Below are 26,601 nucleotides of genomic sequence, written 5' to 3'. Positions count from 1 at the left end.
CTCTTGAAGGCCCTTAACCCCGCATTATCTCCCACATGAGAGAAAAGCGTCAGTTAAATTATTATTATCATCATGATCATGACTGCAGAATTGTTAGCCTTCCTCCAACGCAGACCGAAGACCCACAATCTTGATTCCTCCACCCATTCCCTGCCTTTGGCCAGATGCCTTGCTTGGTTGTCAATAGTCGGATGTTTGGACTATCTATGTGTAGAAATGGGCCTTTGTCTTGAGCTTTGGGAGCGTGTGAAAGCTAGTATGGAAACTGGCTATACGTATGTATTCAGCTTTGGGAGTGTGCGGAAGGAGAACACTTTCAGGGAGGCTGTGAAGGTGAGTATTAACACTGCCACCTTCTTCTGCGTTTAGAGTGAGATGGTAACCTTGGCCCAGCAGTGCGGCTTCACTCACAGACGGACCGAGACGTGGTTCTGTCGCCGCAGAAACCAGGACAGGCCCCACAACACCAAGAAGTTCTGCGAGGCGTGGTGAGTTAGCTTCTGGCGTTTTCTGTGCGCTCACTTAAGTTGATGACACACTGTGAAAAGGGAGGTCCTCTGACATGAAAATTGCCCTCAATTGTAGTCAGTTTCATCAAATCATTTGAAGTGGGACGCATACCTCAAGACCATATTCTTCTTCTTTTTTGCAGCTGGAGGTTTGTCTTCTACCTTGTTGCTTTCTTGGCTGGTCTTGCATCTCTGATTGATGTGAGTATTTGAAACTGACTTTCGGTTAGCCATTTACAAATGGGGTTGTGGTCTGCGGTTGAACCTCGTGCTTTTAAATGCATTCACACATTAGTAATCAAGAATCCCTGAATATCTTGAATATGACATCTAGAACAGGATGTTACATGTTAGTAATTACGGGTACTTGATGGTTCAGTTACTGTTAATGTTGACTGCGTTTCTGGCATTTGAAGTCTCTCCAAATGCAAAGTCCTGTGTGACCTTTGACCTTCTTCATCTGCTTCATAGAAACCCTGGTTTTGGGATTCAAAGGAGTGTTGGACCGGATATCCCCACCAAGTGAGTACGCATTCCTGGCTTCGGGTCCCTTGAACTGGTGAAACCATGTTGAATATGAAGTTGGTGAAACCATGTTGAGTATGGAGCTGGTCAAACCATGTTGAGTATGGAGCTGGTCAAACCATGTTGAGTATGGAGCTGGTCAAACCATGTTGAGTATGGAGCTGATCAAACCATGTTGAGTATAGAGCTAGTCACCCAGCTATTTCAAAAACCTAGCTTGAGCTTTTTTCAGCAGGGGTGAATAACCAGAACTAATGGGGTGAACACTTGACACCTTATGGATGTATTGTTTTACCCACTGTCTCGAAGACCTTTGTAGTGTTATGTAAAAAGTCTGGTGTTTATTCACATGACCTCAAATAACAGAAAACAGGAGAGGCAGCAAATATTTCAAAACATTCTCCGTCAGATTTCTTTTGGGCAAAAGTCCTAAAGCTGTTGACATTTCTTTTGTTAGATTTAGCGATTTCCCCCTTTCAATCCAAAGGGATGAGGAATTCATGTGACTGAACGGCTTGGCAAACATCCTTCGATTGTTTTCCACAAGCGTTTCTGAGTTCTGCGAGGTGTAGATTTCTCGTCTGGAGATGGAGATGTCAGCCGTGAGCCGAACCACAGATTTCCTCGGCGCCCGGTCGTGAAGCTGGAGCTCTCACTGCACTGTAACTGTTTTTGCATTTTCCTTCATTTAAACTCAGAGACACACTGCCCTCTTTTACAAGTGTGCCAAATGTGCACATAAATACAAAAACAATTTGAAAGGAAAACAAGTAGTAATAATAAGTACAATAAACAAATGAGATTCAAAAGGTAATTCAAAATAGCAACTTGAGACATAGTTGGAGATGCTTTGTGCTTAAAGCTAGGCTATGCCCGGTGAGATTTCACACTTGTTTTCCAGAGATCACCGTGTGCTTATGTCGGAACACATCTCCTAATTCTGAAAGGTGTGATCCCTGGTGTACCCCTCGTCGAGTTAGTTTGTTGTCACAGGAAGCCTGTGTATCCAGTGGGACCGGAGCACCCGTGCTACTCCTATGATTTAACTGCTTCAGCATAGATGGTAGATGGGGAAACACCTGTTATACATGTTTGTTTACCTGGGGCGACATTGGATCAGGAGTCGGGAGGGTTGCCGGTTCAATCCTGGGTGTGTCGAAGTGTCCCTGAGCACCTAACCCCCAATTGCTCCTGACGAGCCGGTTGGCCGGTGCCTTGCATGGCAGCCATTCGCCGTTGGTGTGTGAGTGTGTGAATGGGTGAATAAGAAGCATCAATTGTACAGCGCTTTGGATAAAGGCGCAATGAAAATGCAGTCCATTTGTCTCTCCTGGTCTCTGCAGGCTATTTCCCGGGCTCAGTACTGGTATTACGCTGCGGAGCTTGGCTTCTACTGGTCACTGCTGCTGTGCATTTCTGTGGACGTCAAGCGGAAAGTAAGTCTCATTCATCTGCGCCAAGCTACCCTCCACACCGAGGGATATCCTGCCTGTCCATAGTTTTACCGTCACAGCCCGGCTAAATTTGTCCACACCCACACCCAGGTCAAAGGAAAAATGTGTTTTATCTGTTCTGAGCTGTTTTGAGCTTCCTTTCCACAGCTCCCTGCAGCTCCCATGTGTACATCAAATAACAATAATAAACGATTTGTTATCTAGGTGACGCTTTTAGCCGAAGCCACTTACAGTTCATTAGACTAGACTAAGCAGTTAAGTTTTTTTTATTGACAATAAGTGCAGTACAAGCTGTTTTCAGAGCTTCGGTTTGGCTGTGGTCATTAGTTGTAACTTATTGTTAGTCTGTGCAGTAAGTGGCCTCTGAATCCAGAGGGGAGGCTTGGTAATGAGAAACCCTCCATTACCTTTCACACCTGGGTCCCTGAGGAGACTGCACCTCCCATAATTCCACTGTGCGGCGTCCACAGCAAAAAACTAATATCATGGCTCATGGAAAAAAAACTGAAAATCTCCTGACGGCGCGTGATCCTTCGCGTGATCCTACGCTGTGCCTCAGCTAATCCCTGAGCCTGCAACCCTGCTGATCAGTTCTAGCCACACTCTGGAATGGCTTCCTATGGCTTTATGTGGCTTCTATGAAGGAGGTCCATTCACTGATTCAAATGGCATGTTTTGAAGTGCTCGTGAACATTTTCACTTTAAAGGTGTTGGTTGCCTCTAAACAACATGGGATATTGGTTTTCAGTGAGTGTTTTGTTCCAGGTGTCATGTTTTATGACATGCAGTTTGTTTTAAAGGGAGAAAAAAAAAAAGTATACTGTGCCCTTTTTTCTTATAAATGGGTCACCATTGAGATTCACATTGCCATTAAAATGTGTATTAAAAAGCATCAGGGTAATGCAATTTTAATACACCTGCAGGTTTTCCTTATTACCTCATCATTCACAGCTCCTGTAGATCAATATTTTATTCACACAATGTAATATCTTTTTTATTATTTTTATTTTGTTTGTCTCCAGGATTTTAAAGAGCAGATCATTCACCACATTGCCACCATTTTCCTGATTGGATTATCTTACTGCGGCAACTACGTGCGCGTCGGAACCCTTGTGATGCTTGTTCACGACTCCTCGGATTTCCTGATGGAGGTACGAGCCTGCCTGAACTTTATCCGACAGGATCAGGGTTTCACACTTGGATACGGCCAGTAATGTTTTGTGAGTTTGAGCCACTTAGCAAAAAAGCTAACAGGAAATCACGTTAGCGATCCAATAGTAACATAAATTCAATAGGTTTCCCAATAGCAGGTTGGAAAAAGCAACCATGTGTATATTTTGGCAAATTGATAATTACATTCTTAGTTGTATTTGGAAGGAAAACCATGATGGGTCATGTGGATCCCAGGTTTTCAGTTATTGTAGCTGGGCTCATTAGTGCCAGCACAAGACAATTCGTTTATTGCTTTCTGTATCAAAATCCGCTCGTTCGTAATTTCATTTAAATTAAATTAAGTTAAGGTATTACAAATTATTTATAAGTGTCTTTTCTCAAGGGAAGGTGAACCAGGAAAACATTGCCTGTAATCGTATAATGTTTCACTGATGTTATCTCAAGTGATCGTCTCTCTCACCCGTGGGTGGATGAAATATGCATGACTTGTCTTTTGACTCGCTGATGCTCTGGCCTCTGCTCACACTTGTGTAAACAAAGCTTGCTTATAAGAGGTGGGAGATGTTGGCCGGTAGACAGGCTGTGTTGACAGTTCGTGCTGGTGCATTCAACACAATACACAAATCAACTCCCTCCCAAGACACTGGCCCACATTGTGTACGGTCTTTTATCAATCAGGTTTCATAAAATGGGCACATCGGGTACATTGCCACAAAATGGTGGACGGAATTATTTATAATTATGGAAAATACATTTACCAGCTGACCAACTCATACAGTCAGCCTGTCTGTCCACCAGTTAACCACCTGCTTACTCGACTATCTTAACCAGCTTTGACCAGCTTTGCCCAGCTGGACACTGGTTTTGACAAGCCGCAGACCAGCTACGACCAGCTAAAAGTGTCAAAAACACATCTTAAAACCAACTTCAACCAGCTCTGAATGGTATTTTAAATGGCTTATCTGGAGGTAGGGAAGCTGCTATCTTGCTGGGGTTCAGCAGTGTGCTCATTTGAAATGCTTGGGAATACAGGCCCTGTGTCTTCTCTTTCCCCTGTCTTCTTGAAATTTGCACAGTCATTCTGCATGTGTTGCCTTCTCCACAGTCTGCCAAGATGGTCAACTATGCCGGCTGGAGGAAGACCTGTGATACCTTGTTTGTCGCCTTCGCTGCCGTCTTCCTGGTCACGCGGCTGGTGGTATTTCCATTCAAGTGAGATGCTTGCTTTAAAAAGGCCCCGGTGGAACAATGAATGAGGAAGTGTTACCGCACAGATATGATTTTAACGCCAGATAGCCTGATGCTAACGCTATCATCTGTTGCCATCAGAGGTATATCGCATGTAAACATCCTCACGAAAACCTGCGTGGTGAATAGTTGATGTGATGAACATCTTTATAGTCTTTGGGTCATATAGTGCTTCATTGTTTCATGGTGTGGTTTCTTTTCCTCTGGTCTTTAGAGTCATCCACTCAACCCTTTTCTCGTTCCGGGATTCGTTCGACCCCTTCTTTGGCTACTACTTCTTCAACGGCCTTCTGCTGGTCCTGCAGGCTCTCCACATCTTCTGGGCGTGGCTGATCATCCGCATGATCTACAAATTCGTCTTCAAGGGCAAGGTGATCACGGTCTATCCATTGCGTTACGGTGATGTAGCCGACGCTTTTGTCCAACTTAACAGTTGTTTAGACCGAGCAGGGGACAATCCCCCCCTGGAGCAATGTGGTGTGCACGGATCTTATCGTAGCTACACTGGGGCCTGAACCACCAACCTTCTGCCTCCCTGAGCCCCATGCCACTAGGCTACATGTTGTCCTGTCCATGAGCCACGGGAACGTTGATTCGGTGAAGGACCGTGTCACAGAATAAGCTTCGTGAAAGTTCTCTGTAAAAAGCACTATACAAAAAATGAATTGAATAGAATTTAATTGAATCTTGAGAAGAACGATCAAGAACCGCAGTAAATAGTGCTCTGCTGGGCAGCCTGTAGCATAGTGGTTAAGGTAAATGACTGGGAGACACAAGGTCGGTGGTTCTAATCCCAGTGTAGCCACAATAACATCCGCACAGCTGTTGGGCCCTTGAGCAAGGCCCTTAACCCTGCATTGCTCCAGGGGAGGATTGTCTCCTGCTTAGTCTAATCAACTGTACGTCGCTCTGGATAAGAGCGTCTGCCAAATGCCAATAATGTAATGTAATGTAATGTAATGCTCCAAGCACAGAACCGGTGTGAAAGCGTTTTTCGTCCCGTAGGTGGAGCGCGATGAACGCAGTGATGAGGAGAGCGAGGTTGAGGAGGAGGACGAGGACCAGGAGATGGGTGACGAAGATGACGACAGAGAAGAGTCTAGCTGGGACCAAAGAAAAGATGCTCTTAATTCCAAATTCACAGCACTGGCTGACAACTGTGTCCTCAAAAACCTAACCAAACAGAGGAACAGTGCAAGTAGCAGATTTCCTAAAGCCAGATAGTATTACTCTCCCAGACTATAAAATATATGCTTCCCCATTACTGTCTGAATATTACATACTAAGCACTTGTATGGCTCTTTTAACTTATATGAGATGGTCCACTGGATGGTTCACTGTTTCAAAAAATAGTAACTTTTAATCATGATTTTATTTGGCCTTCTGTATATGATTATGCTTATTGGCCTCTTAACAATGTGGCATATTTGTTTGTCCCAAGCTTCACCTGTTTTGGTCTGCAGTTTGTTTTATATGGAGAATCACCAAAAATGGTATACTGTGTGTTAACATGCTGAATGACATAGCGCAGCAAACAGATTAGGGAGTGGAATCTGTGTTTCTGCCTTTATGTGGCATTTCATTTACTGTGATCTACAGAATCAACGAATCTGCCTTGCACCGGATCCATAGAAGTGGCACAAAGCAATTCATAAGGGGTTTCCTTTAATAACTTCACTACAAAGATGACCTTGATTTTTTTTTAGTTTTTATGGTTCAGTTTAGAACACGCAGGTGTACATTATCAATAATTGGAAAATGATTCACTTGACATAGTTCTTGGAATAGTGTCATGACAACATTACATGTCGTTTAGCTGATGCTTTTATCCAAAGAGACTTACAGTTGATTAGACTAAGCAGGAGACAGCCCTGGAGCCCAGCAGCTGTGTGGATCTTATCGTGGCTACACCAGGGATCGAACCACTGACTACTGAACTGTATGTATTTTACATAATCACATAAGCTGAACTGGGTGACTGAGTTTGGTGTACTAAGCCATTATTAAGGTTTTGAAATGTGCCTATTGCACTTTTCACCGATTTGCCTGTGCTGTCAGGGCAGTGACAATGTAATATCAGAGCTCCCCCTAGTGAGGGGTATGGGGAGCTGCAACTTGGCAGGTAAATGCTGCTCAGTAATTTGAGCCACTACCTTTCAAAAAGAGGATAAAGTATGGACAATTACTATTGCCATTATTATTTATTTACACTTTGTTGTTAATTTGCTTATAATGTATACTTCTCACCTGAATCCATTCCAGTAAGCTTTGATCTTCCAGTTTATGCGTGTTTAAAATAGACAGGGCAAATACAACTAAACATATGGGTTAAGGGCTAGAATAGGCTTTTGCTGTATGATATGGATGAGATAAAAATGACTTGCTGGTTTGCATAAATACAAGGCAATTTGTGACAGGAGATAGTTACCAGGAGAATTCTTCTCAGACTGTTTTTTTTGGGACACTGCTATGAGGATATATTATTTATATGAATTTGCTATTAAATGTAGCTGCCTATTTTATGTCGACTGCCATGTTTGCACCATTTTTCTAAAGAAAATATTTGATACTGCTTTTTATTTCTTTGCTTACATTGTAGAAATCCTTTTGTTCTGAATCAAATGTGCATTGTGCTTTGACTATGATAAATCAGTATAAGCCAAAAAGTAAAAGCAAAGAAAGATACTGACATGTAATTATTTTATACTGTATATTTTGTTTTTCAGCAATTCACAATACAAAAAAATAGAGAATGTGAATGTCATTCAGATGTGTTACATACAGGTATACACAATTGAGACTTGAGTGACCTCCAAGGTTGTGATTTTCTCATATAGTTACTACTTTTATTCAGTTTATGCTTATTGATATATAACACCTACCATGCTTTTCCACTGTCCATTTTTCTATTGAAATCAGTTTATTGGATTTGGCTGTTTTTTGTTTTTAAACTAGATCTGTTACATTTGATCTCTGTGACCAACAGGTGTTTTAAAACAGTTTAAATATGAAACCTCATCCCTCACGGCAATTATTGTACAATTATTGTAAGTCTGCTATAACAATGACCCAGACACTAAGATGAGATTAGTCTATATTGTTCTAGAATTTAAATTTTAAAAGAATGTAAAAAGCACATCACAGAAGTGTTTTCTCTCTGTGACCTGTGTAATATTAATAAATACATTTTGGCTAAATTGACACATTGTCTTGTGTTTATGATGGTACAGCGAGTATTGGTACATCCAGAGACTTTTGTGCATAAAACAGATCACACACATTAATAACATATATCAACCACTTTTGTGTATCGTGCTTGTGTTAAAGTGCTGATTAGGTTATCAAAATTGAACTAAATTGTATACTATGCAAACATGCAGTGTACAGCTTCCCTCTTCCACCTAAGGTATACCTGGATAACCAGAGAGGAGGAAGATTTGATTACCCTGCTGAAAAAACAGCTCAAGCTAGGTTTTGAAACTGCTGGTAGCTGGTTGACCAATTTAGACATGGTTCGACCAGCACAAGTTATGTTTTGAAACAGGTGGTAGCTGGTCATTTCAAGCTGGTCATAGCTGGATTTTACACCAGGGTACGGCTGTCAATCACAGAAACAAAAATGGCACATATGAAGGTGATGTTTTTGTGCGCACTGGTCCGGCAAGCCTTCCGGCCCATGATCCCACGAGTCCCATTGGCTGGAGGTCAGGAAGTGACCCTGACGGTGACGCAGCCTCGTATTGGGACAGGACACGGGATGTTGTCGTCCATTTCCAAACAGGTGTCAGTATAAGGGTCCAGGAGCACCATGTTGGGGATTGTCTTGTTGCCCTTACGTGCCCCCAGCAGGTAGACTTGGCCGTTAGCGGTGGTGCAGCCCGTGAAGAACTTCCTCTCCAGGCTCTCTTCTTCTAGTACCGTCCACTCGTCCGTCGTCACGTCTAATCGCAGCGCCTGACCTCCGAAGAGATAGAGGGCGCCGTTGAGCTTGGTGGCGAGGAGGTCATACCTATGGTCAAGATAAACCATCAAGAACAGTTTCAGGGTGTGTCCCAATACTCTAAAACATACGTCCTCATTTCCTTCACTTGTCTCCTCCCATTTGGAAGGACACGAGTGTATTGGGACGCACCCCCAGTGTTTACATTTTCCAGGAGGAACAAAAAGAGGGTTCCAGACCCAAAGACTAACATTAGCTGCTCTGCAAAACTAGTCTGGTCACTCTGTCGCCTCACGTTTCCTCTGCCTAGCTTAGGGCTTACACTGCATGAACAGATCGCCGGGGCTGATTTATTAAACTCTACAGGTCACGGAAAACAACTCCAGAAAGTGCAGCATGCCATTTTGTCTTGGGGACTCCCGGTTGTCTAATTAAATGAACACACCATACACTGCATGAGCACGCTAAGCAAGCTGGACAGTGAGAAGCAGAGTGACTCAATGCTCTTTATACTCGACTAATCAGAAATGTTCATCTAGGCTTGTTGTTTACCTATATAGCAGAGTATCCAGCACTATCAAGTCTAGACTTCAATAATCCAATGATATCTTCTCCATCACATGACCTGGCAAACTTCTCCACAAATTCAGTTCTCTATGTAAAAAGATTCCTCTCGAAATCAGAATTTACAGTTGGTACCTTCTATTGGCTATACATGCATTTATCTCGATATTTGCTAAAGGTGAGCTTACATTGCGCCCAGTGACCAAGACAGTTGAGCATATGAATTCCGTACCGTGGGAGTGGGGAGTAGGAGACTATGTCCCACTGGTCCGTCTCCACCTGGTACCTCTGGATGCCACCGTAGACCTCCCCGTTTTCATCCAGGCCACAGGCCACGTAGATACAGGAGCCCATGGCCACCGCTGCCGCTCTCTCCACCGCTCGGACCATGGGGCTGACGGTCACCCAGCCCTCTGCCCCCACGGTCAGCCTCTCCACGTCCGCCACGGGCCCCTCGTCCGTGCTCCCCCCCAGGACGAACAGCTCGCACCCCAGCCCCACCGAGCAGTGGCTGTGCCGGGACTTCTGCATGGCGGGCCCGTCCAGCCAGGCGCCGCGCGCGGTCTGGAACACCCGCACCCAGTCCACGCTGTACCACACCACCTCGTCCAGGAAGTAGCCCCCCGTCACGACCACAATTTCCCCTGGGGAAGACGAAGCAGCGTGAGGAAGGGCTGCCATTTCAGACAAAAGGAAAGTCACTAATTTGTATCTATTTAACAAGGCTCACTTGAGCATTACATTACATTACATTATTGGCATTTGGCAGACGCCCTTATCCAGAGCGACATGCAGTTAATTAGACTAAGCAGGAGACAATCCTCCCCTGGAGCAGTGCAGGGTTAAGGGCCTTGGCTGTGCGGATCTTATTGTGGCTACACTGGGAATCGAACCACCGACCTTGCGGCTCCCCCAGTCATTTACCTTAACCACTACACTACAGGCCTTCCATTCATTTTATGAATGCACGCATCAGATGTAACTGTTCAAAGTAAGAATAGGCCAGGCTGCACAAGCCTATTCCTAGAAATCTGCCATCCTGAAGGTTTTCATTCCAACCCTAACAAAACACACCCCATTCAACAGCAAGAGATGTTGAGCTGCTAATTAGTAAAATCAGTGGAATGGATTAGATATTAGTTTTAGTCTGAGGCTTTGAGAGTCCTTCATGCTGAAAAGAGGATCATTACCTACTGCTGCCACAGCATATTGCGTGAGATTCTTCCTTTTGAGAGGTGCGCAGGAACACCACATCCCACAACGGGGATGGAACTGGTACAGCATCTGCTCGTCGTGGTCATGGGGCCCGCCAAGCATGTAGAGAGACTCTCGGGCCCTCGTCCGAGGCACGGGTCGTCGTTCAGCCCAACTGGCCGGAGGGTTGGCGTCCAGTTTGCAGATGAGCTTAGCACGGGGGTCAGAGCCCTTGACGCTGGTCAGCAGTTCGCCGATGTACGACAGGCTGAGGCACTCGAGCCGCACCAGGCCGGCCAGCTCTAGGAAGTCCTCCTCGCGACTGGGGTCGAAAGCCGCCCAGCGCAGGACAACCTCGAACGCGAAGTCCTCCCGCGGCAGGAACAGGTCGTCGCTCGACAGCAGGTCGGCCACGCTCTCCTTGGGCAGGAGCATGAAGTCCTCCTCGCAGGCCAGAGCGGGCAGGTGGGTGAGAGCCACCTCCCGAGCCACGGCGTAGAGGTCCAGGCAGCCCAGCTGCCAGGCGTAGGCCATCATTCCCAGGCAGTTGCTCAGGTGGAGCTCCCTCTCCAGGAACTTGCAGCACAGCGACCTCGCCTTCTCCAGCTGGAGGTAGTCCGCCGTCTCCAGGATCCCCAGTACGTTCTCCCTGTCCAGGGCCAAACTGGAGCTCCGGGCGTATTCCATCAAGACGCGGAACTGCTCCAGGCGAACCCCCTTCATCTCGACGTGGCTCTTGGTGCTCTCCCGGCCTCCCCCGTAGAACAGGGCCCGGAAGTAAGGGCTCAGGCCAGCCAGCCGTTGTCGGTTCACAAAGAAGCTCTCCGCGTCGACCTGAAGCACCGTGTCCGGCACCATCTCCCTCTCCAGCTCCTGAGACGTTAGGCAGGGGTGTTCGTGGGCAGAGTCCAAGTCCTCAGCAAGCAAGTTCGAGGACGTTGCGGTGTTTAGATCACAGACCTCCTGCTCTGACTTTCTGCAGGCCATGGTTACTGTATCCACCCCCTTTTCCCCTCCTCCCACTGACTAAAAACTCCCCCTGCTCAGAGATATTTATATCCCCTGGCCTCTGTTTCACGGTCACTAACAGGGAAGCCCACTTGGTTTTTATAAACATCTAAATATACCCCCTACACCAAGCCCCCACTTGCCTGCTCTACCGCTCACAAAAGCAGCAGTGCACAAAATAGGCTCGTGCTCTTAGGCCTTTGAATATCAGTGGATGTCTTTTCCACCTTTAGTAACTTTGCTACAGGGAATAAGTTGGGGCTATTCTGCTTGAATGGATGCCAATAGCTCACATCTATAATTCTTTTCCACTGGTGCCCTTAAATTACCAGCATATGAGCCACTCCCTGTGAAGACTGCACATATCCCTGGTTATGGGTATGCACTTTATTGTACATTGCTCTGGATAAGAGTGTCTGCCAAAGGCTATTAATGTGGGCTGGCTTGTAGCGTAGTGGTTAAGGTAAAGGACTGGGACACGCAAGGTTGGCGGTTCTAATGCTGGTGTAGCCACAATAAGATCCGCACAGTCATTGGGCCCTTCAGCAAGGCCCTTAACCCTGCATTGCTCCAGGGGAGGATTGTCTCCTGCTTAGTCTAATCAACTGTACATCGCTCTGCGTAAGAGCATCTACCAAATGCCAAGAATGTAATGTAAGACTGATAACAGATTGATGTGCTGAATTCAGAAAAATAAGCACAACTTTGAAACACCTTGTTAACCGCAATTTGTACACACGTGAAACTTGGCAGATCAAGTTTCATTTACATGACATGCCAAGTCAAAGACAACATTTCCAGTTGTCTACACCCCTAGAATAAATAACTGCAGACAAACAATTTAATGATTGTAATTATTACTGTTATAGAATATTTTGGAGTTTGGTGCAGTACTTTTAAGAACTGCATTGTACTTAATTTAAACTACAAAAAAACTTTATAGTAGCTGCATTAATTGGCTTTCAGGGCTTGAGTAACATGCTTTAAATGACAAACATTTTTAAAACATTTTATTTACTTATTTTGTTATCCCCACCCCAAACTGCCACAAATAAAATGAATGGTAAATCCATACAAAATTACAAAGGTAAAGGAAATAATTTATTTTGTCAAAACAATGTAAACCACAATATGATTTTTGTAACAAATTAACACTTTGAAGACTAAATTATTCATTCAGACCAGGTACAAGCCACACAAAATCAATCACTTCCCAAAAGTTTTTTTTTCTGCTCCACAGAAATACAAAGTGGTTTAATATTATACCATTTCCAGTATACAATGTTCCTCTCCCCACAGGATACATGACAAAATATGCCAAGAATACTCTTAAAATAAAATGGGAGAGCAACTTGATTTGGAGGTGGGTGGGGCCAAAGTAAAAATTTTAAAAAATGTAATTACAGGACAAACAGGTATAAACAAGAGTCATCGTGCTCTATTTCTTAGTCTGTGCGATACTGGAAAGTGAACTTAACATTACATGAAAACCTTTCTTGAGCAAATCATACATTGTCTCACTTTGTTTCTATCTTTATGCATTTCTCCAAGAACCCATCTGTATTATTTTAGCACCTTTTCAGCTTTCTTACATTTCCCCGAACCAAATATGTAGCAGACTTGCAAGTTAATAACTTAAAGGAAACTAAACGCATTCACGCGACTCCTGCCAAAAGGAGGGTGACTGACAACGAAAGGGAAGAGCAGTTCTTTGAGAGCGTTTTGGGGTGCAGGGGTGAATCCGCTAACCCTCCTGCTGCTGGATAAAGGGGTTCGGGATGGCCTCCATGCCGTCCTGCGGGCAGATGAGCACCACTGACGTCCCTCGACATACGACCAGGCCCAGCTGTCGCGTGTCCTCCGTCAGCTTGTACTGATCGTCTGGGTCTGCAGAGAGGGTTTCAAGAGCAGAGTACAGCTGAGACATATTAACAGTTCTTTTCATAGGGTCGCCATTGGGAAATGGCGGATGTGTGTTTATCGCAGGATTATCAGGTTGTACAATGTTTAGAAAGTTGCTATGGCCCAACAATTTATGAAAGACTAGGAATGCATGTTATTAGCTACCTGTAGATAGAAACTGCATAGACTAATTCGGCTCTTTCAATTGTCCGAAATGAAAAATACGATGAAGACATATTGCTGGTGGTTCGTACCTCGCATATACTCTATAGTGCCATCCAACACCAAGTTCAACAGAGGGTCAAAGCCTTTGAGGACTCCGCTTGCTGCAGGACGAAATAAACGAATTAGTGACCTTACGCATGAAAACGAAAGTATCTAGCTATGCACGCATACCATCCAGTAAGCACATCGCTGTCTTGTTTACCTTCTCGTCCTCCCTGAAACTTCACTCGGATGGTCTTATCGATGTATTTTGATAGGTCGAATATACTCTCCTTCTTCTTTTTCTCCTTGTCCTGAAAATGTAGAGACCCGATTAGTGCAACATTAACCAGCTAAGGCATAACATGCTCATTCATTAGCAAGTAGCTACCTAGCCTAACGTTACATTATATGCCAAAACCAGGGCCATAAGCTAAATATTTATGGCTGTGTTTTCACCATTCGGTTACTTAATCGCAAAAGCAACCAAGAAACTTGCTTTCATTTTTTTAAACCAGCAACAAAATTATGCATCAAACAGACTTGCTCATTCACTCACCGCCATCTTTCAAATTTGACCTGCTAACTATGTAGTAAGCCCCTCCTCCTTTCGACATGAGACCTTTGACCTTTGAAGCTCTCTGCGCCTATTATTTCAGAGAGTTGCATCCAAAATAATTTAAACACGACCAGTGTTATACAGTTTGCCATATTTTGACAACTCAACTTCTTTTGAAACATTAAGCAAAATACGATTATTGGATTAGTCCGTCCAGGATGACGTTAATGATAGGCATGTTAACAAACAAACGAAACTGCCTCTGCGCGCTAGTTTGGCCAACAAGACGGTTGAAGGAGGGCGAAAAATAAATTATTTTCCACATGACCGACGTGAATGTTAGCCACACATGGTGCATTTCCCTAGGCGCTGGATCAAAATCCGCCAATGAAAAAAAAATCACTGCAGAATGTAGGCGGGGAATCCTAAACAGCTGGTGGATTGTGGAGTGTGGAGCTGTGGAAACAATAATACAAAGCAGTCATCATGAGGAACGCGATTGTTCTTATTTGGTTGGGTTTATTGATAAAACAGGTGAGTTTTTCCGGTACGCAACAATTTTCACGAAGATGCATATGCACCTTTCCGTTCGCCTCAGCTTTGGATCTCTTTGTGAACGTGTTCTGGTCCTGTAAGGACTGTGCCACCGAACGGGGGCGCTAAGATGACTCGCAGCGAAGGGCCTCTAGACCGGTTCAATAGACCTCGTTGAGAAATGTCTTGTCCGTTTTTATAGCCCGATTATTGCTTCGTACATCACAGCTAACTGCCGCAGCTACAGTGTTTGCATTGAGCATGTCGTGGCATGTAGACGGTAGTGTTGATATCCGAACTGACTGACCAGCAAGCTATGTCATAATTTCAGTTGCTAGTTGCTTGCTAGCTGTGTTACATTTTCCATAAAATTCTGTGTGGAATAGTAGGTACAGCTTCCTTGCCTTGAAATATCGCCGTCTGAGATATTCCAGGCGGTGTATTCCACAAAATAATAGTTAGCTGGTAATTTCTGTAACTCGCCTTGGAGACTTCTCCCAATGCAGTTTCATTATATGTAATCAATTATATTTGTATTCTTGTTCTGACAGGTACTGGGGGAATATGGCATGGCACATTTCAGTAACAAGGGTAAGAGCAAGGGCAAAGATTACTGCATTTACTTCAATCCGCAATGGGCACATCTACCTCAGGACCTTAACAAAGCGGTGAGCCAATCCTGTTGCCGTCTGCCGTTACAAACTGTGACACCATACAGCGCCGTTCCAACGTGAAAGGTTCTTTATTCTTCGTGTTACATGACACTTCAAAATGCATTGTTACTTTTCAAATGGTGCTTGTGCAAAAGCTCACGACCATCAAGTTTCCTAGAAGATACTGTGTAAGTACTGCCATAGATGAAATGCATTGGTCCTGTGAGTGGAAAGTTATTGGAGGGAATAAAAAGCATGGTTGGCTATGCTTGGGTAGCTTCTTTTTCTACTATAGAGCTGCTACAAAAGAAAAGTCTCTGGCCTTGCGATTTGCTTTGACTGCAGGACTGTAAATCTTTGGCAAATGCAGATCTGAGTTAAGGGTGTAATTGAATCCAGAGTGCTGACGGCAGGGTAAGTGGCAGGTTGGTCTGTTATCAAAGGAAGAAGATCGATGTTGGCACAGATCCACTCCCCGTCTGCATTCCTGACCGCATCTCTGCCCTGTGCTGTGCCATGTAGGGCACATAAAGAATTGTTGTTGCCCCCCCCCACAGACTGGCATACAGCTGTTGAACATGGCATCCGGCATCGGTGCTCCATTTCAGACGTCTTGTACTTGTCTGGGAATGCTGAGTCCTGATGAAAAGTCAGCAGACTGTAATCCACTGCGAGAGTACAGGCCCTCTGGGGTTTTTCGGTGGATGGCAACAGAGTGCTGCTGTTCTGGATAGCGAGGCTGGCATCTGTGGAGCTCGCTGGCATCCATGCCACGCTCGTTCCCCCCCCCCTCCCGCCCCCCTGCTGTGCCACTGTAGACCGCTTCCTGCAAGGACAGGAAACACAAAAAATGTTTGCTGTCAGACGAACTGTTAGATCCACCGCTGCCCACTTTTAACAGCTTTTGCATGTTCTCACTGTCAGTGAAGTGTCATTCTCACTATAGAAAGCTATAATTATCTTCACCTTCACGAAAGGGAAGTGAGCAATGTGTGTGTATGTGGGGCAGACCTGGGTCAAAAAGCTACTTGTTTTAGATTCAAATGTATGCTACATATTGTATTATATTATATTATATTATATTATATTATATTATATTATATTATATTATATAAAAGTATGCCAATACTGTGTATTTCTACTCAATTATCTGATTATTCTACAAGGGTTCAAGTTTTTAATTATGTGATCACTCTCGCACTTGGAACCGTCCTTCCCTCTAGGGTCTTCAGCACACTTGTACCTGGTTATGTACTCTGGTGATTTGCACTTTATTGTACGTCACTCTGGATAAGAGCGTCTGCTAAACGACTGTACGAACGAATGTATTGTAATGTAAGGAATAAAGAGGCCACTTTCTTGTGTAATGGCCCCCTCCCCTCTCTCTGCGGGTCCTCAGTCTCGGCTCCAGGTCCACGACCTGACGGGCTCCGTGCTGTGCTCGTCCTCCGAGGTGCCCGAAGGGGGCTTCACCAACCGCATTCCCATGGTGCTCAGGGGCAACTGCACCTTCTACGAGAAGGTCCGCCTGGCGCAGCTCAACGGGGCCCGGGGCCTGCTGATCGTCAGCAAAGACCGGCTGGTGAGGTCAACACCGTTGTCATGCTGCCCCTTTCACATGGCGCAGTGTGGTTTCATGCAACCGTGAAACGGGCGGCTGCCATTTTGTGGCCATCAGCATCTTGCTGGTTTAAAAAAAGTCTGTTGTGTATTGCTCTGAAGAAGACGGCCTTTTGATTTGTTCAGACAAGTACGTGATCGACGCATACTCATGAAACCTCACTCTCCTGTTACTACCCTGAATATTTGCATGTTCAGTTTGTCCTGTGTTTGCGTTATAAAATCTAAACCTTTAAGGTGATTTTATGTGATTAGATGTTCTTAACTGAACAACCTAATGCTGATGTAACAATCACCACTGGTTATTCAAAGCAATCGAATTCTTGGACACGGACTTATAATTTTTTTTTAAACTAGTCTTCAAAGGGTTGAATGACAGTTTGTGTTCCTTTCATAATCACTGCTCTGTCTTTACTATTAGACCCCACCAGCAGGAAACAAGACTCAGTATGAAGAGATTGACATTCCTGTTGCCCTGCTCAGCTACGCAGACATGCTGGACATCAGCAAGGTAAGGCACATTCACAGGGCTGCAGGGTTAGTTCAATCCTGTTCTGTAACTTTCAAGCCCAATTTAGACCAAAGATTTACGATGCGACAAACCATTATAAAATATTGCAGAGGGGTGTTACAGCAGTGTGAACTACCCGTCTCAGAACATCTGATGCCAATGCTTGCCATTGCAGGCGAACTTGTCTAATCGCAGATGATGAGTTTTATACCATTGCAAATAGTCGACAGTTGTGGCTTGTTGTGTCGCAAATATTTGGTCTGACCTGGGCTTAAGAGGATCTCAATGTTTCCCCCCCCCCTCTTTCTGCAGACCTTTGGGATGGGTGGAGATGTAGCCATGTACGCCCCAAACGAGCCAGTCCTGGACTACAACATGGTGATCATCTTCATAATGGCCGTGGGCACAGTGGCCATTGGTGGCTATTGGGCGGGCAGCCGGGACATTAAAAAGTAAGTGAGAGGCTAGATTTAAAAAAATTATGTTTCTTATATAAGAATAGAGTCCTGGTTAGTGATTCACCCTGCTGCTTATAGTGTACAGTTGAGTTAACTGAGTATTCATTGGCATCATTTCATTGAATTATGTGTGTCAGATGTGGTAATAAAATCGATTAAAACACAGGCCAGAGAGGTCCTAGTTGTACCAGAGAATTTGATTTGGCTACCCTGTGGACATCTTCGCAGCTGTATTGTAGGCTATTTAAATTTCATAGCAGCATGGATTTTATGACAAAGTAATAATATTTGGACCTGTCATTCTTTATTAAGGCACAACCTGGTCTCCTACCTCTTACCACTACCACTATTGCATGTGAAGTCTGTACTGATAAATTGTAAGATGTTGCTTACACTTGTGTGTGAGGTAACTACATCATGGCCAGCTGCAGATGTCAGAGCAAAGGAACCAGGACTGTCGAGTGATTATGATGTCATAGCCTTACTGAGCGCGTGCAGTAGACCGCGCTCAGGCATCGACGCTCCGTGTGACCCTGCAGGAGGTACATGAAGCACAAGAGGGACGACAGCTCGGAGAAGCAGGACGAGGAGACTGTGGACGTCACGCCCATCATGATCTGCGTGTTCGTGGTCATGTGTTGCTCCATGCTGGTGCTGCTCTACTTCTTCTACGATCGCCTAGGTAACAGCCTACTTCTAACACCACTTTCACCACACAATGCTGAAAGATATGATGAGCAGGGTGGGTAGCTCTCAGAAGCATGATCAGTTTTCATGGTCAGTGGATAAAAGTCCTGAAGTTAAATATGTAGAGCCCATTCCAAAGCCATTCCAAACCCAGTGCTAGGGGGAACTCATTCCCAAACTGGGGAGTGCTATGGTGAGCCCATTCCCGAAACGAGAGGATATTGCAGCCAAATTGGGATGATAGTGGTGAACATGTATTAAAAAATAATAAGAAAAAACATGAAATAATAAATTGATAATACAAATGGACCCTAAATGATTTTTTCCCCTCATTTCAATTTCGATATTACATTATTGAACACCCATGGAACATTATATTATTGATGTTCAGAGAGGTTTGTGATGTGTTGACGTGCTGTTTGCCTCTCCCCCCCCAGTCTACATGATCATTGGGATCTTCTGTCTGGCAGCCTCCATTGGGCTCTACAGCTGCCTGTGTCCGTTTGTGCGCTCGCTCCCGTTTGGGAAGTGCAGGTGAGACTCGGAGCGAATGGAACCACTGACTGCACCCCTCCATGTCTTCCTCACCCTCGTGACTTTTTTGCAATCAATATTTTATTTATCTTCAAAAATATGTGCATGTACAAAATATAGGATCACTCTTAGAAATAATACAAACAAACACCAGAAACTATACTACAAGCAGTCAGGGCTGGCATAAAAATTAATGCATGGAGGAAAAAGACAATGCGTATGGGAATGATTCTACACACATCATTCCCATACGCCAGGGGTCACCAGCCCTGTTCCTGGAGGTCTACCATCGTGAAGGTTGGCACACCTGATTCTGCCAATGAGCAGCTTGGTGAGATCTCTAGCTGTTGCGTGAGGTGTGCTAGGTTAGGGTTGGAATGAGAACCCACAGGACTGTAGATCTCCAGGAACACGGTTGGTGACCACTGCTATATTACACAGTGATCTACTCACAGGCCCTAGTGGTTTTTTTAAATAACCGTTCGCCCCGCTGTTCTGCTTGTGTGGCGGGTCTGGTGTGCCCCTGGAACAGGATACCGGAGAACAACCTGCCGTACTGCCACAAGCGGCCTCAGGTGCGAATGCTGATGCTGTCCGTCTTCTGCGTGGGCGTCAGCGTCACCTGGGGAGTGTTCCGGAACGAGGACCAGTGAGTATGGCCCAGTCCGCCACCAAACGCAGAGCGATTACTGACAACGCTTTATTTCACAGACCGTTGGATTAGCCAGTATTTACAGGGCAAATATCAGTTTGATTTCAGAGGTAAGTACTATGAAACAAGTTGTAAAACGTATTTTCTCGGTACTCACATACGGTAACTTTATGCTGACTTACTTTCAGCACCAGCTGATTTCAAAGAATAAAGTATGCCAATCCAAGCTGGGCCAAATGCATAATTCTTTTGGATTCAAATACTTTTCTGTGCTCGATTGATCTTGCCTGGTGCAGTTGGCCAATATGAGCAGAAGGCGGGGTTTGCACTTCATATTTCATAGGTTCCAATACACCGGACAAGCTCATTAAGAGCATAGAAAAGTATTTGAATCCAAAACAATTACAGTATGTATTTGATCCAGGTCTGATGACAGTAGAGACCTATATAGAAATAATATTTTCCCACTGAAAAGCGTTTTGATTGTTCTGTAATGTGCACGCCTCCATTCTGCAAACAGTGAGAAATCACGAGCGATGTTTGTGTGTTTTTGCTGTCCCGTGACCCTCACAGGTGGGCCTGGATTCTGCAGGACGCTCTGGGAATCGCCTTCTGTCTCTACATGCTCAAAACCATCAGGCTCCCAACCTTCAAGGTACACACATCTGGGCATTTTATCAGTCTGCTGCAAGTCAGTCAGTCGAAGGACCACACCGTAAAAACCAGAAACCCCCCCAAAAAACAGTCTGATATCGAGACTTAAAATCTTACTTCTTTCACCTTTTTGTTAATAAGAGACAAATATTGCTAATGAAGGAAGACATTTTTGACCCATTTGCCGATGGGATAAGAAAATGTGACTTTTCAATTAAATATATATATATATATATATATATATATATATAAAACTTAAAACAAAGTAGTATTTTCTACCCGTAATGGGTTAAGACAGTGACCGTTTGCAGTACATGAGTCCCACATTAATCACAATGGGCTTTGGTTTGCAGTATTCTAGTTTCAGGTTTTGAGGGATATAAATTTTGACTGCGGTCTCTTATAGATCTGCATTGACATATTGCTTTTGCTCACAGGCCTGCACCCTGCTGTTGGTTGTGCTGTTCGTCTACGATGTTTTCTTTGTATTTGTGACGCCGCACCTTACGAGTGTAAGTCAGCTGGCCACTTAAATCATTTAAAATGAGACCCAGTCTACCGCTGAGGACATGTAGCAGTAGACTGAAGCTGTGTTTAACACCCTCCACAGCATGGAGAGAGTATTATGGTCCAAGTCGCAGCTGGTCCTCCAGATTCCTCTACTCAAGAAAAAGTAAGTTCTTCATTTCAGTATTCACACATCCTCTCACATAAACATTGTACAATGGTGTTGTGAAATATACAGACAGCAAAAACACTCTTCAGACATGCTTCCCCTTTTCTTTTTTTAAAAGACATTAATGATTCGAGTACATATATTATTTCCCATTTGATACCTTTGCATCTATTTTGAATATGTAGAAATATTTTGTATATATCTTACTCGGTTAAATTCTGCATCTCCAGAAGTACTGTATGTAATGCTGTGTTGTGTAGAACTTGAGTGCTCATTTTAAAATATTTGAGTGAGAAGTGAGTCATCATTCTGTTTGACCAATCAGCTTCCAATGGTGCTGAAAGTGCCCAGGCTGAACTCCTCCCCCTTGGCCCTGTGTGACCGCCCCTTCTCTCTGCTGGGGTTTGGAGATATCTTAGTGCCAGGTAGGACTGCCCAATTTGATTATATGTAGTCAATGGACTCTGTCCAATCTCTTATTTTTCACCTCCTATCTCCTTGTTCTTTGCCTGACCCGGAAATTAGATTTAAGGAAAGTACACTTCCGTAAAATTTTGTGTCCCGAACATTTCTTGAGCAAGGAAACGTGAGCACATCCTTTGCAGAAGTATTTTTTCGGAAAGGCACGACATATGAATGATCGACCAGTGGATCCACCTCTCTGTATCTGCCACACATATGCCCCGTCTGTAACTGACGTGGCTTCAAACTGACATTTGAAGGAGCAAATTTGGCAAATTCACATTTTTCTAAACTCTTCACTTCTCGCCTCTTTGTCTTGCCCACTCACTTTTCCACAAGAACTGAGCTGTCGCAGGTGTCCTAGTTTGTAATGAGTCTGTGATGTAGGTACTGTACCTGGAAATCAAATTGGATCGCAGGTAATTCTCCCGAGATTGGTAATGTCATCCGGAGATTGGAATTCACAGATTCTGTTGTGGCTTTGAGGATGGTGGCCAACCTGAAGCCTTTCCCTGTATTTGGCATGACCACAGGCTCTGTCAGCTGCATTTGCTAGAATAAATATGATAGAAATATAAATAGTTGGAATAACTAATTAAAATGAGTGTGATGAATGCTAACGTCTGCCTTACTGTGTGTTCCCACAAGGCCTGCTGGTGGCCTACTGTCACAGGTTCGACATTGTAATGCATTCGTCGCGGATCTATTTTGTGGCCTGCACTATTGGTGAGTGTATTTTTTGGGACGTCTTTTCACACATTTGACCATTCTGACACCAGCGTAGAGCAAACGCTGTGTAATGAGAGTCTGGAAATGGTCCCCATTTTGGGGAAGGCTTCATAAGTACAGATGTCATGAAGCACCGTTAATAGTCAATGATCAATGGGCTGTTGTTTTTATCAGTATCGTTGTTGTGTCATGGGATAAGCCAAAAATAATTTATCTCAGAAGATGTAGGAAGAAGTTAATTTAGCCTTGGCGCTGACAAGAGTGTTGAGCAATCAAACATTGAGTGTTGAAATAGGGCTCCTAAATAAAGAACTGGCAGATTGCAATATATGAAACATTTTGTCTTTAAAAACGTGTGCATTGTATTTGACGAACTGGCCGCTCACCCTGTGCCTCTCCCTGCAGCGTACGGCATTGGCCTCCTCATCACCTTCGTGGCGCTGGCGGTGATGAAGACAGGCCAGCCGGCCCTGCTGTACCTGGTGCCTTGCACTCTCCTCACTTGCCTGGCGTTGGCACTGTGGCGCAAGGAATTGCCCATGTTCTGGACAGGAAGTGGCTTTGTGGTGAATACCAGTTTGATATGAGTGCCTTCACGGAGAGAGGAAAAAAAAGAAAAAAAAAGAAAAAAAAAAAGAATTATTAAGAGTAACTGAAATTAAAGTTGAGTAAAAACCGAACGTACTCCGAGTCCTATTTTTGCTTTAGCTCTCCTGCACTGTCTTCTACCTTTTCACCTTATGCTGAGAGTTACTTTTTTTTATTGTGAGATGGCACTGTTAATAAATTCACCCTTGTATTTTATGCAGTACTCTCTCCATGTACGTTAACAGTGGACTTTGCCTTGGGGCACACACTCTCGATTCTCCTGTTTTATGTTGGATTTATTGTCTCTGTATTTCCGTGTGCTGCTTGCTGGGGGCTTGGGTGTGGGTGTGGGTCTTTCACAAGCATATGGAGTCATGGTTGTTTTTCCTTAACGTTACAGATGGACGTGCCCCAACACCTAGTCATGGCACCCATCCAGAATAGTCCACTGAAGCAGTCCTCGACCGGACAGCCAGCGATCGACTGCACTGAAGGCCTGGAGCAGCCAAATGAACAGCAAGAGATCAGCTGCACTCAAGCCCCAGAACAACCAAATGAACCAGAGATCAGCTGCACTCAAGCCCCAGAACATCCAAATGAACAGTCAGTGATCAGCTGCACTCAAGCCCCAGAACAGCCAAATGAACAGTCAGTGATCAGCTGCACTGAAAGCCCAGAGCAACCCACTGAAGTCCCAGTGATCAGCTGCACTCAAGCCCCAGAGAAGCCCACTGAAGAGCCAGCGATCAGTCACACTGAAGCCCTGCAGCTGCCCACTGAAGAATCAGTGAGCAATCCCGAGCCACAGGAAGCAGAGGTTACCAATCAGATCAAGGCCCCTCCCCTGCCGCAAGCGGAGGCCACGCCCAAAGACGAGGCCAGCCAACCGGAATGAGGACAGTGCTTCAGAATGCTACCACTTCCTAAGTCATTTCATTCTTGTTTTATTTATTATTGATGGACAGTACATGCTGGACATCGGTGGTACGACAGAGAGGGCATCGGTGGACTTTGCATGTCTCCTGTCCGCTGGTGCAGGAGGAGCACCTCACAGTGCTGCTCTCTGTCCTCACGCTTTCCACACTCACCTCCACACACTGCAGAAACCAAAAAAAACGCCTGTCTCAACAAGTTCAGTCGTTTATTTTAGTCTCATATTTAGACCTAAAATACTATTTCTATTTCTTTTTTTTTTTCCTAATACTAAAAGGCAAAAATATTGTGAGGTGCGACTGCTTTGCTAATGCGGTAAAGAAATTTCAACCCTGCTGAAAAGAAAACGGCTCAAGCTAGGTTTTGAAACAGCTGGTAGCTGGTTGACCAGTTCAGAGCTGCTCCATACTCAACATGGTTTGATCAGCTCAAGCTATGTATTGAAACAGCTGGTAGCTGGTCATTTCAAGCTGGTCATAGCTGGATTTTACACCAGGGAAGCAAACAGAAACTTAAAACAAGCTAATATTTTGTACATTTGACAAAGTAAAATACAATTTTAAGTCTCATTACAAGACTAAAACACTTGTTAAGACTTTTTTTGCAGTGCATATCCTCATATCCCCCTCGCCTCCTGTCATGGGTCCCATGTGTACTTGCGGCTTCGCAATAATCCCATGAAGCCGTGCGCACAGGAGACGGCCCCTCCCTCATTAACACCCTTTAACCTGCTCGTGTGGGACAGCTCCACAAAAACTTGACTTTTTATTTCAAAATGTTTTTTTTCTCCAATTTCCATTTTCCTAAAACACAAATCACCATGTCAGGGTTCATCCATGTCAGAAAAGCACTTCCGTGCGTAGGTGAGCCGTCAGACCTTTTTAAAAACGAAAAAAAACCGTATGGTTATGTATTACGAATCTGTGCAAACCAAAGGTACCTGAGTATTAAGGTTTTCGGTATTTTTGAGTCTTGCTTACTTTCGAAGCCTGGTCTCTATTAAGCTTGCATGTTAAAGGTTATGATAATAAATAGGTGCTCTGTGTTTACGGAGGTGTGACGGTTAAAACCCCGTTTCCATGGTAACACAGATATCGATGCCAGCAGATTTCATGATGAGCCTCTATCCGGCCTTATTCGTGTGCGTAGTGAGATTGAATGTGTGTTAGTATATTCCGTTACAGTATTTCAGCACTTTATGTACGATGTGCTTCGGTGTTCTGTTTGTGTGAAATATAAAAAGGTATTTTTTAAGCCGGTGACAGTGATTATCTGCTGGCCCTTGCTATTGTAAATTGCTGTTATTCAGCCAAGTACTTGACTTGGAAGGTCAGCAGGGATTGGTCTCTGAAATCTTGCCATTGTAAATATATATCTTGTTCATTTGTCTTGACACCAAAATTGTTCTAAAATTGCTACTTGAACATTGTACATTGTCTGTTACACATAATGAAAAAATACTTGTTCACACTTTGAACACCCTTAGTATGTGTGCTTTTCCCATTGACCGTAATGAATTGAAAACCGTCTGACACAGCGTTTTGCCCCAGAGGCCAGGGAGGTACAGACATAATCAAAATGGATGCTTTTCCATTCATTTGTTCTGTAAGTGTGGCACTAAATTGTACAGGATGTGTAGAGACAAATGTCTCATATTCAGGGTAAGGAGCACACAGCCTTGGAATGAGAATGCATAGCTGGGACACTAGATGGCAGTATTTCTCCATTGCATCGTTACTGTCAAACGTAACTAGCAATAGCGCTTGCTTTAAGCAACATGGGAATCTGAATTGCAGTGACAGTGTTGGTTTAGTGTTTTTAATAGAATTAATATGGGAAAGGAGGGGTCTTCCCATAGTTTCAATATTGGCCAAACGTTGGTGTTTCTGGCTATGTGGCTATGTTTTTCCCAGCTCACAATGTTCCTGGAATGTTTTGCCAATGTTATGCCACTGCCATTATATTCTACCAACATTGTGAGAACATTTTGTGTTAGTTGGATAACAGTTAACCAACTAGCATCAGGGGAGCCTTCATTGATACTTGTAATTAGAAATTCACTGATATCACTTAATATCATTAACTGGCAACAGCCTGTTTTTTTTTTTAACTCCTCGACAGAGGTTTAAAAACAATAAAGGAACAACTGCATTAAAAGTTGGGAGTTTGCAGGAGTTTTTTCTGCTGTCTTTCTGCTGGGCATGTGTGATGTGTTACTAAACAGAATGTAATCTAAAACGGAAACGTGGCTCCGCGAAGTAAATAAACGGTCATAGTTTAATGTTGCGGATGTCATGAGTGTAAATGTGTGATGGTGCTTGTATGTTTCTTGTATTTGCAGTGTAAATGTGTGGCTGTGGTTGTATGTTTATTGTGTTTGCAGTGTCAATGACCGTGGTGGGTATTTTTGCCCACTTACCTTGTAAATCTGTCATGTTTTATGAGCTGCTTTGTTTCCAGTGCGAACGCGGAGCGGGTTTCTCAGACGTGTTGCGGGAAGCGGGCGCTCCTTCGCCGGAGATGAACGTCTCTTTTCATTCAGCAGGAAGAGAGTGTTGATTGCAATCTGTGGGCTCTCATTGGCGGCCGCTGCTAGGGGTGTATGAAGATTAGTTGTTCATGCCTCCAAG

The 26,601-nt window shown here is 44.2% G+C and overlaps 4 protein-coding genes and 1 long non-coding RNA gene across 9 annotated transcripts in view; 2 read left to right on the top strand and 3 right to left on the bottom strand.

The window, feature by feature from the left end:
* The window catches only part of cers4a (ceramide synthase 4a), a 13,217-nt gene extending 5,107 nt beyond the window's left edge, over nt 1–8,110 (top strand). The window contains exons 3-10 of the mRNA XM_061238742.1: nt 370–488; nt 653–710; nt 981–1,031; nt 2,378–2,470; nt 3,511–3,639; nt 4,767–4,873; nt 5,124–5,280; nt 5,915–8,110. Coding sequence (XP_061094726.1) covers nt 370–488; nt 653–710; nt 981–1,031; nt 2,378–2,470; nt 3,511–3,639; nt 4,767–4,873; nt 5,124–5,280; nt 5,915–6,133 — 933 coding nt within the window. The 3' untranslated portion in view covers nt 6,134–8,110. The remainder of the gene's footprint in view (nt 1–369; nt 489–652; nt 711–980; nt 1,032–2,377; nt 2,471–3,510; nt 3,640–4,766; nt 4,874–5,123; nt 5,281–5,914) is intronic.
* LOC133126004 (kelch-like protein 23) lies at nt 7,624–11,594 on the bottom strand. Its single transcript, XM_061237788.1, has 3 exons — nt 10,604–11,594; nt 9,646–10,057; nt 7,624–8,918 (listed from the first exon to the last, which is right to left on the bottom strand). Exons 1-3 carry the CDS (start codon nt 11,592–11,594, stop codon nt 8,615–8,617), a joined length of 1,707 nt encoding a protein of 568 aa, XP_061093772.1. The 3' UTR covers nt 7,624–8,614.
* Nucleotides 11,595–12,694: 1,100 nt separating this feature from the next.
* On the bottom strand, nt 12,695–14,560 carry lsm7 (LSM7 homolog, U6 small nuclear RNA and mRNA degradation associated). Of its 3 annotated transcripts, none has more exons than XM_061239685.1 (4): nt 14,281–14,560; nt 13,945–14,035; nt 13,772–13,843; nt 12,695–13,502 (listed from the first exon to the last, which is right to left on the bottom strand). In XM_061239685.1, the coding sequence occupies exons 1-4, from the start codon at nt 14,284–14,286 to the stop codon at nt 13,360–13,362; spliced, it is 312 nt and encodes a 103-aa protein (XP_061095669.1). In that variant the 5' UTR covers nt 14,287–14,560; the 3' UTR covers nt 12,695–13,359. The 3 variants fall into 3 exon arrangements, with proteins under 3 accessions (XP_061095669.1, XP_061095670.1, XP_061095671.1); XM_061239686.1 differs by lacking the exon at nt 14,281–14,560 and adding an exon at nt 14,221–14,262; XM_061239687.1 differs by lacking the exon at nt 14,281–14,560 and adding an exon at nt 14,181–14,199.
* On the top strand, nt 14,350–26,128 carry LOC133127065 (signal peptide peptidase-like 2B). Of its 3 annotated transcripts, none has more exons than XR_009708583.1 (15): nt 14,350–14,814; nt 15,366–15,482; nt 16,867–17,049; nt 17,509–17,598; nt 17,911–18,050; nt 18,596–18,738; nt 19,181–19,277; nt 19,810–19,926; nt 20,503–20,584; nt 21,021–21,095; nt 21,194–21,256; nt 21,585–21,684; nt 22,370–22,447; nt 22,856–23,113; nt 23,439–23,577. XR_009708583.1 is itself a non-coding variant. In XM_061239683.1 (15 exons), exons 1-15 carry the CDS (start codon nt 14,767–14,769, stop codon nt 23,931–23,933), a joined length of 1,989 nt encoding a protein of 662 aa, XP_061095667.1. In that variant the 5' UTR covers nt 14,350–14,766; the 3' UTR covers nt 23,934–26,128. The 3 variants fall into 3 exon arrangements, 2 of the variants coding, with proteins under 2 accessions (XP_061095667.1, XP_061095668.1); XM_061239683.1 differs by having other exon boundaries at nt 22,856–23,016; nt 23,439–26,128; XM_061239684.1 differs by lacking the exon at nt 14,350–14,814 and adding an exon at nt 14,963–15,094 and having other exon boundaries at nt 22,856–23,016; nt 23,439–26,128.
* LOC133127068 (uncharacterized) lies at nt 19,530–26,502 on the bottom strand. Its single transcript, XR_009708584.1, has 4 exons — nt 26,391–26,502; nt 22,837–23,041; nt 22,118–22,273; nt 19,530–19,899 (listed from the first exon to the last, which is right to left on the bottom strand). It is a non-coding gene; the product is annotated as an uncharacterized LOC133127068 (long non-coding RNA).
* Nucleotides 26,503–26,601: the final 99 nt, after the last annotated feature.

The sequence above is a fragment of the Conger conger genome, chromosome 4 (assembly GCF_963514075.1).
Source record: "Conger conger chromosome 4, fConCon1.1, whole genome shotgun sequence".
Lineage (NCBI taxonomy): Eukaryota > Metazoa > Chordata > Actinopteri > Anguilliformes > Congridae > Conger > Conger conger.
The sequence above is the reverse complement of the archived record's forward strand: the minus strand, read 5'-3'. Positions and strand labels throughout refer to the sequence as shown.